General features: G+C 41.8%; 2 protein-coding genes across 5 annotated transcripts in view; one reads left to right on the plus strand and one right to left on the minus strand.

Annotated features, from left to right (window-relative positions):
- The window catches only part of LOC127687664 (protein FRA10AC1 homolog), a 34,187-nt gene extending 29,977 nt beyond the window's left edge, over positions 1 to 4,210 (plus strand). For 2 of the 3 annotated variants that reach the window (XM_052186500.1, XM_052186492.1), the window contains exons 13-14: positions 2,801 to 2,882; positions 3,907 to 4,210. In XM_052186500.1, the coding sequence (XP_052042460.1) occupies positions 2,801 to 2,882; positions 3,907 to 3,949 (125 nt within the window). In that variant the 3' untranslated portion in view covers positions 3,950 to 4,210. The remainder of the gene's footprint in view (positions 1 to 2,800; positions 2,883 to 3,906) is intronic. The other variant, XM_052186510.1, reaches the window with a different exon arrangement.
- An 8,531-nt stretch (positions 4,211 to 12,741) lies between these two features.
- Positions 12,742 to 18,018, minus strand: part of Pde6c (phosphodiesterase 6C) — a 61,558-nt gene continuing 56,281 nt past the window's right edge. Inside the window, exons 19-22 of one of the 2 annotated variants that reach the window (XM_052172396.1) lie at positions 14,847 to 14,921; positions 14,673 to 14,756; positions 14,020 to 14,176; positions 12,742 to 12,803 (exon numbers count right to left, since the gene is read on the minus strand). In XM_052172396.1, coding sequence (XP_052028356.1) covers positions 12,742 to 12,803; positions 14,020 to 14,176; positions 14,673 to 14,756; positions 14,847 to 14,921 — 378 coding nt within the window. The remainder of the gene's footprint in view (positions 12,804 to 14,019; positions 14,177 to 14,672; positions 14,757 to 14,846; positions 14,922 to 18,018) is intronic. The other variant, XM_052172404.1, reaches the window with a different exon arrangement.

Genomic DNA, 18,018 nt, shown 5'->3' on the forward strand with positions numbered 1-18,018 from the left:
TGGTACAGGGCTTCCATGAAAGCAAGAGATGCTGAATTCAGTCCTCAGAGCCCACGTTAAAAACTGGGCCGAGGTCAGCTCAGAGACTGAAGGTGCTTGCCAACAAACTTGACAGTTTGGTCCCTGAACCCACGTGAGAGTGGGATAGAACTGACTTGCATAGTTTCTTCTCTAGCCTCCATACTGTGTCCCACATGTGCACCTCTGCATGCACATATATAAAATAGGACGGTAGCACAGATTTTCAATCCTAGGGCAGGGGAGGCAGAGACAGGCAGATCTCTGCGTCCATGTCAGGAAGCCTCACCTGTTTACTGAGTTCAAGGCCAGTAAAAGATCCCTTCTATGGACAATATCCAAGGAACAACACTAGAAGTTGACCTTTGTCCTCCATGTATACACACATACACTATACTTATGCATACCACATACATAGACAAATACACTCACACAAAGGAAATTAGTGTAGGAAAGCTGACTTGTGGAAAGTATTCTTAGGAGGGAACAGAGTAAACACCAGAGCTATGTAAGACTTTACAGTCCACTGCTTGTTTTTAAAGTCCATCTAGGTTCAGTTCTCTGACATCTGGACAGTAATGCCATACAGAGAACTTCATTAGGCATAATTGGGTTTTCTGTTCTTTCTTATCTCATCGAGTGGAAGATTTTATTCTTTCTTGTGTTATCAGTTTAAGACAATGGGAACTGTGGTGATGGCTGTCACGGAGCAGGAATCTTCCTCCAAGACTTTTAGTTTCATCATCATGTGTATATAGCTCATTAGAAAGCACCCTCCCCCTGTTATTTGTTAAATTTGATGCCACAGCAGGTTCAGTTAGGACCAAAGTTCAGGCATACACATTGATTCAAGGATCAGAGTCCAGCAGGTAAAAGGCTAGAACCACCGTGGCAAATCAATGCAGCTTTATTTTTGTTCTGTGCTGAACTGAGGGACGTTCTGTACTGGCAAGCCAAATCCGAGTTAAGTCAGAAATCTAGTGGTAACTCTGCAAGGGAATTATCTCTTATTATGTCATTCTTGGTTTAGCATCTTTTCTTTTAATCATATGGATGTTGTATAAGTTAAGGTTTGTAAAGAGCACACTGTGTTAGGATGAACACATCAAGAACTAAGCTTCTGTGTAAGACTGTGCTGTTATAATTGAAAAAGTATTTGTCAGACATTTTGTAAAAATAATGCTTATTACTTTAATTAGACAAATTTATTCTGAGAAGAAGAGGCCTTCACAGACATTGTTTGGAAGAATGGAAACTCTATAACCTTTCTTCTGGAGGAAAGCCTGACACTGTAACTGGGTTTAGAACACCTGTGGTGGCCAGTGATGCTGCTTTTGGAATTTGATATTTTATTTGGAATAGATAAGCACCTCAGATAAATATGGATAGAAATGCACACTGTTCAACAAGAAAAACAGCTTGGCTGAGCTGTGTGCCCACTGTGGAGCCCTTGCCAGCGTGTTTAAAATCCTGGGTTTAATCACCAGACTGCTCCCCACCCTCACCCCAGTAAAAATAAAAATGGGAAATACAGCCTAAATCCCCACCAATCAGAAATTAACGATCAGTTAATCAAATTCCATATAACTGGATTTGTTTTGTTTTGTTTGTTTGTTTGTTTAAAGTTTTCATGGGGCTAGATAGATGGCTCTGTGGTTAAAGCACATATTGGTCTTGGAGAGGATCCAAGCTCAGTTCCAAGCACCTTCATTGGGGATCTGACACCCCAGCCCTGTGCAAACACCTGCACATACATATGCATCATTAAAAATAAAAATAAATTCTAGAAAAAAACTCATTATAAAAACATTGACATATGTATATGTATTGTCAAGGAAAACTGTCTATGCTGTCTCAAATTCTTTATAGTTACAAAATTATGTTACAAAATTATAATCAAATTAATTTAAATAGGTATATGTTATACCTTTTGAAAGGCCAACCAAACTTAAAAAGTGATTGTATTACTTGGGATAACTTTTTCTTAGGACTTTAAACATTTCCAAATTGCTTTTTATTTTAGACAGTGACAGTATGCATTACCTCTAAAATTAGTAAAGATAATATATTTCTATTTTTAAAATATAACAAAATAGACCTTACATGAATCATCTAATGCTGAACTAAAATTATTCAATATTAGATAATGTAGTGTCAGGCAGACAAACTATTCCATGATGTAATTACATTAGCAAGTGACTACTCTCAGTGAAAACCCTAAGCCTACAGGAGCTATTCTTGAGTGTAGGTCCTAATACATATATGTTCTTTACAAAAATCTTCATTTCGTTTTTGTTGTACAATCAAGGAAATAAATAAATCAGCTGCTACTTTAGTATAACATGGTGAAGCTGTTCATAAGATATTAGTTGCATACCCTTTTTGCTGAGGCTCTGGTATTTTTCTTTCTTTCTTTCTTTTATTTTTATTTATTTATTTATTTATTTATTTATTTATTTTTTCGAGACAGGGTTTCTCTGTATAGCCCTGGCTGTCCTGGAACTCACTCTATAGACCAGGCTGGCCTCGAACTCAGAAATCCACCTGCCTCTGCCTCCCAGAGTGCTGGGATTACAGGCGTGTGCCACCACCGCCTGGCCTCTGGTATTTTTCATATTGTTCAATTTTTAAAATTTATTATATCTGGAGGAATAAGTTAAACTGTGGAATCATAGAAGTTGAAGCTAAATTACTGTTAAATTCATGGTTAATTTAATTGCACAGATAAATGATTCAAAATGTGTTATGTTAAAAACAATGACAACATTTTCTTCTAAATGAGCAGGCAGTGCTGATGAGGAAGACGGTGCTTCAGACTCTGAGCTCTGGAAGGGTCCCCTGCCAGAGACAGATGAAAAATCACAGTGAGTGTTGTTTCCGTCATCAGCTTAAGCAGCTGTGGACACTGCCGTTCTTGATAGCAGTTAATGAAAATACTTAATGCTGTGAATGTTTATTTAGTGCCAAAGTTTCCCTGTCCTGGTAAAGTGAAAGTTTATTACCAGTCATTGTTTGGGGATGCAAACAGCCAGTGTGTCCAGCGTCAGTTCACTTTAACAGACTGCCCGCTGTTCTTGCTTGGATTCTTTCCGAGACGGCTGTTCCGTTGCATCTAGGACAGCCTGTCCCATGGTGTTATGATTCTCATAACCCACGCTGAGGAGCCCCTCGAAGATTTACACAGGTGTAGGGATCCCTTGCCAGCAGCCATCTCAGCCTCCCACCCACAGATAACCAGTGCACTTGGTCTCCGCCATCCTCATTCCAAAGCCTGAGCTGCTGGCTGCTTGAGGCTGGCTGCCGCCACTAATGTTATCTAGCTCTAGCGTTGGATACTTCCCGCTGTTTCACAGTTAGACTTGAGGAAGTGTCCCCTCAAAGCTCTGCTCTTTGAGATGTGACCTCTACTAACTATAAATATATATCCACTGTTCTCAGACTAATAAAGCACTGTGGCCTGGACATATGTCCTCACATTCCTGGGAGTGAGACGTGGTTTGTTTTTTTAGGCATAGTTTCTGTTTCAAGCATTTTTAAAGCAAATTATTATTTGAAGTATTGAACAGAGACGGTGTAAAGTCAACCAGAAAAGCAAAGAGAAGCAATGAATGATCTCTCACAAAGTACTTCAAAGAAAACTGAGGGGTTTTGAGAGAGGTACCAGAATGTGAATTATTCAGTTTTAACCATTTTGAGCATAGATATGGTTGCTTAGAGACTAAGAATTATTTGAATTATGAAAGCACACTGGTATACAGGGTGATAGCTAATATACTAGATGAAAATATTTTTTATTAGTTTCATATATCAATTTTTTACTCTATTGATTTTTAATTTAATTTTTATTGAATACTCGATTATAATCAATATTTGTACTTTTTTTAATAGGGAAGAAGAATTTGATGATTATTTTCAGGATTTGTTTCTGTGAGCTGGGAACGAGAACCTTCTTCCTTGGTGAGGAAATGTAGAGACACTCAGTGAATGTCTGGACAGCCACTGGGACAGACACTTCAGAAGCACAACACATTTCAGACATTTCCTCCTTCACTTGTGTGGCTTCTCAGTTCTTATCTAAAGCCTGTTTGGGGCTCTAGTTCTTCAGTATATGATAAACTTGTTTCAAGTGTCATTTGAACATGGAGTGGTTGGCATTGAGCTGTAAATAAATTTACTTTCTTATTTTAAAATGTCAGAGTTTTTCCTTTCATTGAATAATTGTTATTAACTTACTCTGTGAGTGCTTGCCAGGCTTCCACTGTGCATGAGCCACTATGCTGAGCACTGCTTTGAAGGAGCTATTTTGAAGCTATTTTAAAGGAGCATTTTATAATCCTTTCTGAACTATCAGAAAGGAACAAAATTAGTGCCTGTGTACCAGTGTTAAACATTGTGTAAAAGCCTCCTTATTGCTTGAAGGTGTTGTTTCTTTATATTAGTACTTATTTTGAGTAAAAAAAAAATCTTGATTTCTGAGGGAAATTATCTGAAACATCCAACATCAAAGTTGGAGTGTGTATAGTAGTGGAATTTCTATAGCTAAGCATTCTTACAATGAAATGTATTTATCGTTCAGTGGGCATCAGAAAATGGAGTTCTGCAAAATTAAATGGTAACAGGGAAGAGTACATACCATTTACAATAGAACAATATATTTTGGAATGACAATATAGTTTATGATACCAAGTTCATGTATGAATTTAGATAATTATGTAAAATCCCAGTGATCTAGCACAGTGGCCATAATGGGAGTCATTCTAAGGAGTCTTTGCAAGTCTGAGGTGATCAGCTCTACAACTGCTTCATGCTTTGGCTCAGTTCAGTCAGTGGTGGTCTCCAGGCCCTTGATCAGGAGGCTGTGGGGTTCTGCTTTTAAATTACACAGACTCTGAAGCCAAGTGCTTATTAGAGACCTTCATCAGACATAACACTAGCCTCAATTCAATTGCTAATAACTAAGGGAGGAGAAGTTACTTGAGCTGACTGACATTTTGGAGTTAAGAAAAAAAGTCACATAAAACTAAAGGAATACTTTCTTATTTGGTAACTGAAATAGCAGTGACTCCAGGAGATCCTTACATGAAGTAAATGGGACAAGGCAGTGTGCGTGCAGCAGCCTCGCTCAGTCTCTTCTCATAGCTGCTTCCCATAACAGCATTTGGAGAATCATCCATTCATATCGACTGAGTACCTGCTCTGTGCCAGCACTGCTGTAGATACCAAGATGGAGTTTGGAGCAAACCTGGCAAAAACTCCCTCATGGTCTTTGTGTCCTAACATGCAAGACCACCTGACTTGTAAAAGCAAAGCAGATGGCACTTATTTCTTGTCTGCTTAAAACTAAATCTTGTTTGTTTGCTTTATAATAATTCACTTTCAAAGGCAGAATTCTCAGACTATTTAAATCCAGTTCTGACAGTTCCTGGCAGCCAGCCATGATACCACCATATATTCTCCCTTTCAGATGCTCACCAGTTAGCGGAGGCCTCTCTCAGGGAGGAAAGGGCGCTGGTGTGTGATCATATCATCCTCTCACTTACCTGTAACCTTCAATTTCTTGTGGATGCATTAACTTTTCTGCATTGTTATCAGATATTTCAAACCCAGGTTCACATTCTATGGCCATGGTAATCTCTACTTACCCAAAACTGCCTAAGCCCAGATCTTTGATAAACAGGAATTTACAGAAAACATTTCCAGATCAGCCTTGCCATAGAGCTTCAAGACAAAAACCTTGATTCTTGATTACTTTGACCACCAGAGTGGGTACATTACCACACTGCCCATGAAGAGATGTGTGGCACCTGCACTGCCTCAGAGGTCAGCTGTTACAGGCTTGGTCCAGGTTCCTGCAGAGCATAGAGTAGTACTGAACTGACCATCAAGAGTCAGCATGGGAACCCAGGTCTAGTGAGGGCCCTGAGGAGGTGGCAGACACAAAGGAGAGGACACAAGCCACATGGCTCCACCACCCAAAATGCATTCCCTAAAAATCAATCTTAACAGGGCTGGAGAGATGACTCAGCAGTTAAGAGCATTGGCTGCTCTTGTAGAAGGCCGGGTTCAATTCCCAGCATCCATTTGGCAGTTCACAGCTGTCAGTAACTCCCATTTCCAGGGGATCCAACACACTCACACAGACATACACATGTAGGCAAACTGCCAATGCACGTAAAATAAAAAATAACTTATAAGAAAATCTGAGTCCTACTTTGTATGTAATATACTTGAGGTGCATTGATTTTCAATGTAATATATCTTTTTTTTTATTGCAAAAGCCTGGCCAATTATATGGTGTTTATTCTGTTTCTACTTTCATCTATGGTTACATACAAATAAAAGAAGCAATCTTAAAATTTTTCTGATACCCAACCAGACATATATCATGCCCTGGAACTAACTGATAGTCTTTAGTTTCTCTTGATAATTTAATACTTCTATTTTAAGTGTTTTTTGCCATTGTTCTTGTATGTATGTTCTTGTGTGGATGTGTGGATGCTTGTGCATGGGTGTAACATACATGTAGAGCCCAAGGTTGATACTGGAAATCACTCTCAGTCTTCTGCCTTATTCACTGAGGCAAGGTCTCTCCATCAAATGGAGAGCTGACAAACTTGCTTGCTTTGGGGATCCCGTCTCCACCTCCAGAGGCTGCATCCACCTGACATTTACATAGGTTCTAGGGGTTCACACTGCTCCTTGTGATTGCGTAGGAAATGCCTCAATGGGGTAAACGGCCTTCCAAATATGGATCAATGAAATAGGATTGAAGATCCAGAAATGAACCCACAGACCTATGGCCACTTGATCCTTGACAAAGGGGCTGAAAACATCCAATGGAAAAAAGATAGCCTTTTCAACAAATGGTGCTGATTCAACTGGAGGTCAGCATGCAGAAGAATGTGAATTGATCAATCCTTATCTCCTTGTACTAAGCTCAACTCCAAATGGATCAAGGACCTCCACATAAAGCTAGACACTCTGAAGTTAATAGAAAAGAAACTGGGGAAGACCCTTGGAGACATCAGTACAGGGAGAAAGTTTCTGAACAGAACACCAATAGCGTATTCTCTAAGAGCAAGAATTGACATATGGGACCTCATAAAATTACAAAGTTTCTGTAAGGCAAAGGACACCATCAAGAAGACAAATCAACAACCAACAAATTGGGAAAAGATCTTCACCAATCCTACATTAGACAGAGGGCTAATATCCAATATATATAAAGAACTCAAGAAGTTAGACTCCAGAAAACCAAACAACCCTATTAAAAAATGGGGTGCAGAGTTAAACAAAGAATTCTCACCTGAAGAACTTTGGGTGGTGGAGAAGCATCTTAAAAAATGCTCAACTTCATTAGTCATTAGGGAAATGCAAATCAAAACAACCCTGAGATTTCACCTTACACCAGTCAGAATGGCTAAGATTAAAAATCCAGGAGATAGCAGGTGTTGGAGAGGGTGTGGAGAAAGAGGAACACTCCTCCACTGCTGGTGGGGTTACAAATTGGTACAACCACTCTGGAAATAAGTCTGTCGGTTCCTCAGAAAACTGGACACGTAACTTCTGGAGGATCCTGCTATACCACTCCTGGGCATATACCCAGAGGATTCCCCAGCACGTAATAGGGATACGTCCTCCACTATGTTCATAGCAGTCCTATTTATGATAGTCAGAAGCTGGAAAGAACCCAGGTATCCCTCAATGGAGGAATGGATACAAAAAATGCAGTATATATACACAATGGAATACTATTCAGCCATTAGAAACAATGAATTCATGAAATTTGTAGACAAATGGATGGACCTGGAGAACATCATACTAAGTGAGGTAACCCAGTCTCAAAAGATCAATCATGGTATGCACTTACTAATAAGTGGATATTAGCCTAGAAACTTGGAATACCCAAAACATAATCCACACATCAAATGATGTCCAAGAAGAATGGAGGAGTGGCCCCTAGTTATGGAAAGACTCAGTGTAGCAGTATAGGGCAATACCAGAACAGAGAAGTGGGAAGGGGTGGATGGGGGAAGAGGGGAAGGGAAGAGGGCTTATGGGACTTTCGGGGAGTGGGAAGCCAGAAAAGGGGAAATCATTTGAAATGTAAATAAAAAATATATCGAATAAAAAAAAAAAAGACCAACCATAAACACAAACCCAAAAGTAATCTTTTCTTCTTAATTGGATATTTTGTTTATTTACATTTCAAATGTTATCCCCAAGTGTTTCCCCTCTGCAAATCCCCTATCCCATCCCCCCCTTACCCTATTTCAATTAGGGTGCTCCTGCTCCAGCCTCACTGCCTGCCCTAGCATTCCTCTACACTGGGGCATCAAGCCTTCATAGGACCAAGGGCCCCCTCCCATTGATGCCAGATAAGACCCCTACAGCTCCTTCAGTCCTTCCCCTAACTTCATTGGGGTTTCTGTGCTCAGTTGATGGTTGGCTGTGAGCATCCACATCTGTATTGGTCAGGATCTGGCAGAGCCTCTCAGGAGACAGCTGTATCAGGCTCCTGTCAGCAAGCACTTCTTGGCATCCTCAATAATGTCTGGGTTTGGTGTCTGCACATGGGATAGATCCCCACATGGGACAGTCTCTGGATGGCCTTTCCTTCAGTCTCTGCTGTCCCTGTATTTCTTTTAGACAAGAACAATTCTGGATTAAAATTTTGGAGATGGGTAGGGGGCCCCATCCCTCAACTGGGGGCCAGGCCTAACCCCTGGCTATGGTCTCAACAGGTTCTCCCTCCCCTTTGTTGGGTATTTCAATTAATGTCATCCCCATGGGGTCTTGGGAGGCTCTTGCTTTCCTGGCATCTGGGATATTCTGGTTGCTACCCCCAATTCCCCATCCCCCATTGCTACACACCTCTGTTCAATATCTTGATCCTCTGTACATCTCTTCCATCTCCTCCCATACCTGATTCTTTCCCTCTTTTTCTCCTCCCCCTCCTCTCTTCCACCCAAGTCCTTCCCGCTCTCTATTTCCCTTGATTATTTTGTTCCCCCTTCTAAGTAGGACTGAAGCATCCACTCTTTGGTCTTCCTTCCTCTTGAGCTCCATGTGGTCTGTGAGCTGTATTGTGGGTATCCCACACTCTGCCTAATATCTACTTATTAGTGAGTACATACGATGTGTGTTCTTCTGTGACTGAGTTACCTCACTCAGGATGATATTTTCTAGATCTATCTATTTGCCTGTGAATTTCATGAAGTCATTTTTTAATGGCTGAGTAGTACTCCATTGTGTAAATGTACCACATTTTCTGTATCCATTCCCCTCTTGAGGGACACCTGGGTTCTTTCCAGCTTCTGGCTATTATCAATAAGGCTGCTATGAACATAGTGGAGCATGTGTCCTTATTACATGTTGGAGCATCTTCTGGGTGTATGCCCAGGAGTCGTATAGATGGGTCCACAGGTAGTACTATATCCAATTTTCTGAGGAACCACCAGACTTATTTCCAGAGTGGTTATACCAGCTTGCAATCCCACCAACAATGGAGGAATGTTCCTCTTTCTCCACATCCTCGCCAGCATCTGCTGTCACTTGAGTTTTTGATCTTAGCCATTCTGACTGGTGTGAGGTGGAATCTCAGGATCATTTTGATTTGCATTTCCCTGGTGACTAAGGATGTTAAACATTTCTTTAGGTGCTTCTTGGCCATTCGAGTTTGCAGCAAAATTCTGGGTCCTGTTTGCATATCCAGTCTGTTAATCATGTCTTTTTATTGGTGAATTGAGTCCATTGATATTAAGGGATATTAAGGCATAGTGATTGTTGTTATTTTTGTTGTTAGAGGTGGAATTATGTTTGTGTGGCTATCTTCTTTTGGGTTTGTTGAAAGATTACCTTCTTGCTTTTTCTAAGGTGTAGTTTTCCTCCTTGTGTTGGAGTTTTCCATCTATTATCCTTCACAGGGCTGACTTTGTGAAAATATATTGTGTAAATTTCATTTTGTCATGGAATATCTTGGTTTCTCCATCTATGGTAATTGAGAGTTTTGCTGGGTACAGTAGTCTGGGCTGGTATTTGTGTTCTCTTTGAGTTTGTATGACATCTGCCTAGGATCTTCTGGCTTTCATAGTCTCTGGTGAGAAGTCTTGTGTATTTCTGATAGGTCTTCCTTTATATGTTACTTGACCTTTTTTCCTTACTGCTTTTAATATTCTTTCTTTGTTTTGTGCATTTGGTGTTTTGACTATTATGTGACAGGAGGAATTTCTTTTCTGGTCTAATCTATTTGGAGTTCTGTAGGCTTCTTGTATAATCCATCTCTTTAGGCTAGGGAAGTTTTCTTCTATACTTTTATTGAAGATATTTACTGATCCTTTAATTTGGGAATCTTCACTCTTTTCTATACCTATTATCCTTAGGTTTGGTCTTCTCATTGTGTCCTGTATTTCCTGCATGTTTCTGGTTAGGAGCTTTTCACATTTTGCATTTTCGTTGACTGTTGTGTCAGTGTTTTCGATGGTATCTTCTGCATCTGAGATTCTTCTATATCTTGTATTCTGTTGGTGATGCTTGCATCTATGACTTCTGCTCTCTTTCCTAGGTTTTCTATCTCCAGGGTTGTCTCCCTTTGTGATTTCTTTATTGTTTCTATTTCCATTTTTAGATCCTGGATGGTTTTGTTCAATTCCTTCACCTATTTGGTTATGTTTTCCTGTAATTCTATAAGGGATTTTTTTGTTTCCTCTTTAAGGGCTTCTACCTGGTTTATCTGTGTTCTCTACTTTTTTAAAGGGAGTTACTTATGTTCTTCTTAAAAGTCCTCTATCATTATCATGAGATGTTATTTTAAACCAGAGTCTTGCTTTTCCAGTGTGTTGCAGAATCCAGGGCTTGCTGTGGTGGGAGAACTGGGTTCTGATGATGCCAATTAGCTTTGGTTTCTGTTGCTTATGTTCTTGTGCTTGCCTCTCCTCATCTGGTTATCTCTGGTCTTAGCTGGTCTTGCTGTCTCTGACTGTGTCTTGTCCCTCCTGCAAGCCTGTGTATCAGTACTCCTGGGATATCAGTTTTCTCTGGGAGGAATTTGGATATGAGGAGCTGTGGCACAGGGTCATCACCGGGGCGCAGATGGAAACCGGAAGGATACTGTTCCCAGCTGTTGCTTGGTTCCTGTGTCCTGATGGCGCTGCGTGGGTCCCTCTTGGGCCAGGAATTTGAGCAGAAGTGGTGGTCTCACCTGTGCTCTCAAGTGTGTCAGCACTCTTGGGAGACCAGCTCTTTCCCGGTGGGATTTGGGTATGGAGAACTGTGGCACAGGATCAGCTCCAGATGCAGGTGGAAACCAGAAGACTCTGGTCCCACGCTGCTTCTTGATGCCTGTGTCCTGAGGGCTCCGGGATGGTCCCTCTTGGGCCAGGTATTTGAGCAGAAGTGCCCAAAAGTAATCTTAACTAGTCTTTCTAGACTTCTTTTGATAATAAATTCTTGCTCAATTAAATACTTAATTCTGAATATTTATTAACTGATTTAGCTATAAAATCATCCAGTGGTGTCTTACCAAAATTCTTTCAATAAGACTAATCATGTATGTTAAAAGTATTCTTAGTTGTACATAACAAAATAATTTATTTTAGAGTTTGAAAGAGAGAAAGCATAGGGAAAAACAGTTTTTTATAAACTTCTAAAAATATTTTGACCATTGTGCCATTATCAAAGGAGAAAAATAGGAAAGAGTATGTGGATTTCTTCTGACATCACTTTTTTTTCTGTTTCCCATACTGTATTAATATGCATGGCTCATTCTATCCTGTATCTTCTCTGAATATGCTGATGAGTGATTTTTAGTTTAGAAAGTAGAGGTCACAAGTATGAGTGTTACAGGCTGAGACCCTTCCCCTGGCCAATCATATTGTAGAATCCTAATCTTCAGTACAACATGTTGAAGATAAGGTCCTTGTTGAGGTAAGTATGGCTGAAATGAAGTCTCAGGAGTGAGTCCTAATGCAATAGAACTGGTGTCCTTATACACAGGGGACACAGAGATGCCTGTGTGACAACCCAGGGTAACCGATCTTCTAAAGAACAAGGTGGCCTCACTCAAAGCCAGCACACTGGTCTCGAGCTTCAGGTCCCAGCCCAGTAGTTAAGAGGAAGTAAATGGCTGTGGTCTAAGCCACCTGGCATGTAGTCCTTGCTACAGCAATTTTGGCAAATGAATACAATTAGTGATCTATTGTATATTAGTCCCTCAGGCTGAGAGATGGCTCAGCAGTCAGGAGCACTTACTGTCCTCCCAGAGGCCTTGGGATCCCAGAACCCACGTCAGACTGCTCAGTTACCTGTAACTCCAGCTCTGGGGGAACTGAAGCCCTCCTCTGGCCTTCACCAGCACACATGTCACATAGACTCAGACACATACATATAAATCAGTCTTAATACATACACACAATATATAAAACTTGGCACTCATTTCAAGATAGCATTTTTTTTTATTTAAAATGGACGCATAAAATCCATTATTTTTGTCACATTTTGTTTTGTGACTGAACTTTATTTAGCTCTCAGGGCTTCTGGGTGAGCAACAGATCATCTGTTGGTAGTCTGATGGCAGAGTCTCTGGAACCCTGGTAGTCTGATGGCAGAGCCTCGAACCTTTTCTCTTCTGTCTCTTCACGGTCACTGGACAGAATTCAGGGAGGTTCTTTCGGATGTTTTTTTTCGTGGAAACTAAGATGATACTTGAAATATCGACCGGTTAGGTTATAACATTAAGCACGTTTTGGACTTTTTGTCTTCGGTGCTGCCTCCTAAATCTGTGGCAGCTAGTGAAAGACCAGAGAGAGTGTCAGGAGCCAATGTGATACATTGCTTATATATTCTTACACTCCCATGGTATCTGTGTCAGATCTATGATAACAGGGGCTCAGAACAACTCCAAAGGTTTAACTGTTTAAAACCAATTATTTATTCTCATTTGGCTCACAGGGATGGAGAGCGGGCCCAGCAGTCACGAGCACCGGCTCTTGCAGAGGACTCAGGTTTCATTCCCAGCACCAACATGATGGCTCACAGCCATCTGTCACTCCATTTCCAAGGGATCGGACGCCCTCTCTGACCTCTGTGTACACCAGGCACACACACACACACACACACACACACACACACACACACACACGGTGCACATATCCAAGCAGGCAAGATACTCCTCATACACATGAATTGGGGAAAATTTGAAAAATAAAATTCAAGAGCCGGGTGTGGCGACACACGTCTTTAATCCCAGCCCGTGGGAAGCAGATGTTGGTGCATCTTGGTGAGTTCGAGGCAATAGTGAATTCCAGGACTGAAAAGTCTACGTGGTGAGACCTTGCCTCAAACACACACACACACACACACACACACACACACACAACCAAAAAACACAGAAAAACAAAAAAATAAAAACAAACAAAAAACCAGGTGTGGACACAGCTGTAATCCCAGCACTCGGAAAGCAGAGTCAGACAGATCTCTGTGAGTTCTGTCTGGCTAGCCAAGGATTCACAGTAAGACTCTGTCTCAAAAACAAAATAAAGGTAAACTTGGTTGGCAGTTACCCAGCCACCATCTCAGTGTTTGTCTTGGCCAGATTAAACAAGTTAGAACCGGAGCCACAGGCACAAAACCTGAAGCCTGCTGCGAGCACAATGGTCTCAATTCTCAATGAATTCTCCAATAGACCAAAATTAAAAATAAATGTATACAAATGTATACAATCTGGCCAGCCCTGGGGCCGCCTTTGAGAGGGGTGCTAGTGCCCAGTTGTAGCCTCTGCTGTACTTGGACGACTCTGGACCAGTCGACCCCACCCAGAATTACGCCTAAGATCTTGTTGCGAGGGGCCGGGCAAAACCACCCTGAAAACCACAAACTTCTTGCCTTGCCTGCCTGCTCCCGCAAGGCAGTTTCCTGTTAACACATAAGGCCTGTGTTTTTGTCACGTGGCGCCCGCCGGCCCACCCCCACACTCACACATAGCAAACGCGGAGTCCAGCTAACCTTTTCCATCCGAGGCTCCTTCTTCCTGCTTCCCCACCTCCTCTTCAGTCACCCGCATCTTCGCCTCGTACTCCTCCGCCAGGGATTTCCATTCCACCCTGTTGTTCTGAAGGCCGGTCAGCATGGGTGTGATCTCCCCGTGAAACCGAGAGAACTCCTGCAGAGAAGTTGAGGCAGGAGACTGGTTAATCCGGGGTAGGTGACTTTCAGTAGGGTTTGGTGTAGAAGAGAGGCTGTGAGGGGCACAGTGTTGGGAGCCGCAGGCTCCTTCTGACTCTTTGCTGTCTGTCAAGTAAGTCTGTGCAGGGTTCATATGTAAGTTCTTGTACATTTTATTCCATTCTGAATAAATAAACGTGAGTGCTCAGACTACTGGGGGGGGGGGGAATGACCTAGTAGCTTTCTTCATTGCTAACTTTTTTTACTTTGGTTAGTTTTAATTTATTTATTAGATAAGGTCTTGTTAGATAGCCCAGGCTGGCTTGAAACTTAGCATGTAGTCCAAGATGACTTTGAAATCTTGACCCCCCTGCCTCCTGAGTGCTGGGATGGCAGGTGTGTACCACCACCCCTGGCTCACTCTAATTATAGTTTGAAAGAAAACTTCTCAATGAAGTGATTATACAGTTCATTCAAATAAGTTGTTTACATACCTTATATACGAAAGTACAAACAAAATCAATAAATCCCACTTGAAGTTTTGGGAGTTCATCTTTTTTGCTTCTGTCCATCATAGGCTAGAAAGAGAAGTGAATCCTTTTAAGGTGTTTTCCAGGGGCTTAGGGGGTGGTTTCTAATACGTAACACAGTGATGAAGGGGTCTTTACAATTGGTTGCTGCTGTAGCACTGTTCTTTCCAGATCTCCTTGTTCCCAAAATTCATTTGCAACCAGAAGTGCTACCTGCAAAAGACAGGGGCATGGTTTGTGATACCCGCTGCTAGCCAAAAAAGTCATATCAGCATGAGTGACATCAGAGGGTAGGATTTCCAGCAAATGCTTGAGCTGTCGTCAAGCCATCTGTTCTGCAGTTATAAGAAGACGTCTACGGGAGGGTTCTGGACCAACTCTGAGGACAATGACTTGAAGTTGTTTCCATCACTTCTCAGTGAAGAGAGGGGATGGGAGGATGTTGAGTTTCTCAAACCAAACTGCCTTGGGTCCTTATAGTTTCTAATCCTGTTTTAATCTGCTATGGTCATCTTGCATAGGTCTGCATATGATGAACACACACACACACACACACACACACACACACACACACACATACATACACACAACACAGAAGAGGGGGTACACATCTTGAGAGCAGTGAGAGGTTAATTCATATAATGAAAAACTAATACACTCTGATAATGGACATTAGTTAGCTGGCCAACACTGGTGTAACCCAGACTTGCCAAGAAGGATGCGATGAGATGCTGTCTTTCTGATGCTCATGGTGCAGTGAAGACAGCTTACCCTCAGTGTGGTACATACTACAACAGAAACAGGCTTACTGCTATGGATGATGGAGGGGGAAGGAAGGAGACCCTTCACGCCAGGGGGAGGGGAGCATTTGTTGTACCATCGAGAGTGAGTGGTAGATCTTTAGATTAAAAAGGTGGAGAAGGCTATGCCCTGGGAGAAGCAGACTGCCTGAGGCTTATCCCAGAGTTTAGAGTGTGCAGTGACAGCTTGAGGTGATGGGGAATGACCCCAGGAGTGTGAGGTGGGGAAGGTAATGAATGACAGGCACGTATGCTTTATTGGGGAGGATGAACTTAGCTCTCCAGGTCAAAGCTTCCTTCGCTTTCAATTGGTTAGTTCTGTACAAGTTTTATGAGAAGAAAGTAGACTTCTTGTTTCTATGTTTTTTGAGCCCGTGTCTTGTTATGTTACCCAATGCAGCCTTGAACTCATAATCATCATCCGATTTTAGTGTCTCAGGTTCTTGTATTATAGGTATGTATCATCATGCCCAGATCAAAAAATGCATTCCTTAAAAACAAATAAGTGCATCTGGAAACTTCTGCAGTGTATCGCTGAGAAACCTTTCCAGCAATGGAGCCGTCAAAAGAGCTCTCTAGATAATTCATGTCCGAGGACGGAAGAGGCCCAGGAGTCATGAATGAAGATCAGCGGGGAGGCCAACACTAGACAGCCCACCAAAGGCTGGATACAATTTTTTATTCCTTTTTTAAGATGTGGTTTTATGTAGCCCAGGTTGGCCTCAAATTGGTGATGTCCTTGAACTTTTAAATCTCATTACCTCTAAAGTGGTGAGATTAGAGGCATATGCCAACATGTCCAACTTATGTGGTGTTGGATTCTGAACTCAAGGCTTCCAGCATTCTAGACAAGCACTTTCCTGACTGAGGAGACATCCTCAGTATATAAAGTCTTAGCAGAGATCATATTAGGTGTGATAGAGAGAAAGGATTCAGAAATGATGATGAGCTCAAGGGAGACCCTGGATGTCTGGGTTAAGCATGACATTGTATATGTATATGTATACATGTACTTGTGCGTGTACATGTGCATGTACAAGTACACGTGTACATGTACATATATGCTGGAGTGATGGCTCAGTGGGTAAAGTGTTTGCAACACAACCCTGAGGAGCTGAGTTCAAATCCCCAGCATCCATGGAAAAACCCAGGAAGATCTATAACCCCCACATAATAGTAACATCAGGATTCAGGTGAATCCCTGAAGCTCACTGACTAGTGAGCCTAGCTCAAACAGCAAGTGCCAGGTTCAGTACAGAGACCTTCACTCAAAAATAAATAAAATAAAATAAAATAAAATAAAATAAAATAAAATAAGGTGGAGATCTTTTAAGAAACACATCCCAACTTTGGTCTCTGGCTTCCATAGGCCCATGGATAGGTGTGCACTCCTGCACACACACACACACACACACACACACACACACACACTCTGTATGTGTGTGTGCCTGTACAAATGTGTGTGCATGTGTATGCAGGCATGTGTGAATGGCCACATGTACATGTGTTTGTACATGTGTGTGTGTGTGTGTATGTGTATGTGCTTGAGTGAGTGTGTGTGTCTGTCTGTCTCTGTCACCCTTCCTCCCAATTTATATGTTTTTTAAATTCACAAAGGTAACTTGCTTGAGTTTACTTAAGAAGGCCCCTGGGCCATGTAAAACTTACATAAATGTATATACTTTTCTCTTTGCAAACTATTTTTCACTTAGGACCCACAGTCATAAACCAGAGATAGCTGAAAACAAGGTGTTTGCCCTCTCCCACAGTGCAGTCTAATGATTTTTTTCTTTCTAAGTGTAATCAGGATAGGCAGTTGAACCAAAGTAATACTGGCTTTACTGCTGAAGGTTTCACCTAGATGTCACTGGAAAAGGATAGCCTCTTCTATGCAGTTAATGAGAGAGCAGGTAGCTAAGCACCCCCTCATCACCTTTACCACCAAATAGATAAAAAAAAAAACCAACCCTGAATGTGGACCCCCAGTCAGTACCTTCCAGTAAGTGAGGGTACACTGTCAAAGAGACCGTTGGAGCAAGGCCAGCTAAGTAGACTGAAGCGTCCATCCCCCAGGGCCTTTCTGAGAACCTGGACTTCTCCCCGTACTGAGAAGATCACATGTTGAATTCATTTAATAGGTCTTACTGTGTAGCCCAGGCTATCACTGAATCCTGGATCCTGCCTCAGCCTCCTCACGAGTAGTCAGATTATAGGACTGAGCCATTGTGTTTGGAGAATTCTACATAAAAATGTTATAGCTTGTCCAGGAAAAAGGAACTCTGCCCCTCACTTTCACCTTCACATTTTATTCCCAAAGTCTTCTGTGTCTTTCCTTGTCCTGGGACATGATCCAGTGACCACTGGCCTGCTGCTGTTTGTAAACATAAAATAGGACTCTGGAGTTGCCAGAGATCACTGTGTGGCCTTTCATAGGATTTAGGCAGCTCCTGATGAGTGACAGGAAAAGATATGTCACAGGACTTACCTGACTCTGTACCTCCCAGGGCTTG

Source organism: Apodemus sylvaticus, chromosome 1 (assembly GCF_947179515.1).
Source record: "Apodemus sylvaticus chromosome 1, mApoSyl1.1, whole genome shotgun sequence".
NCBI classification, from domain to species: Eukaryota; Metazoa; Chordata; class Mammalia; order Rodentia; family Muridae; genus Apodemus; species Apodemus sylvaticus.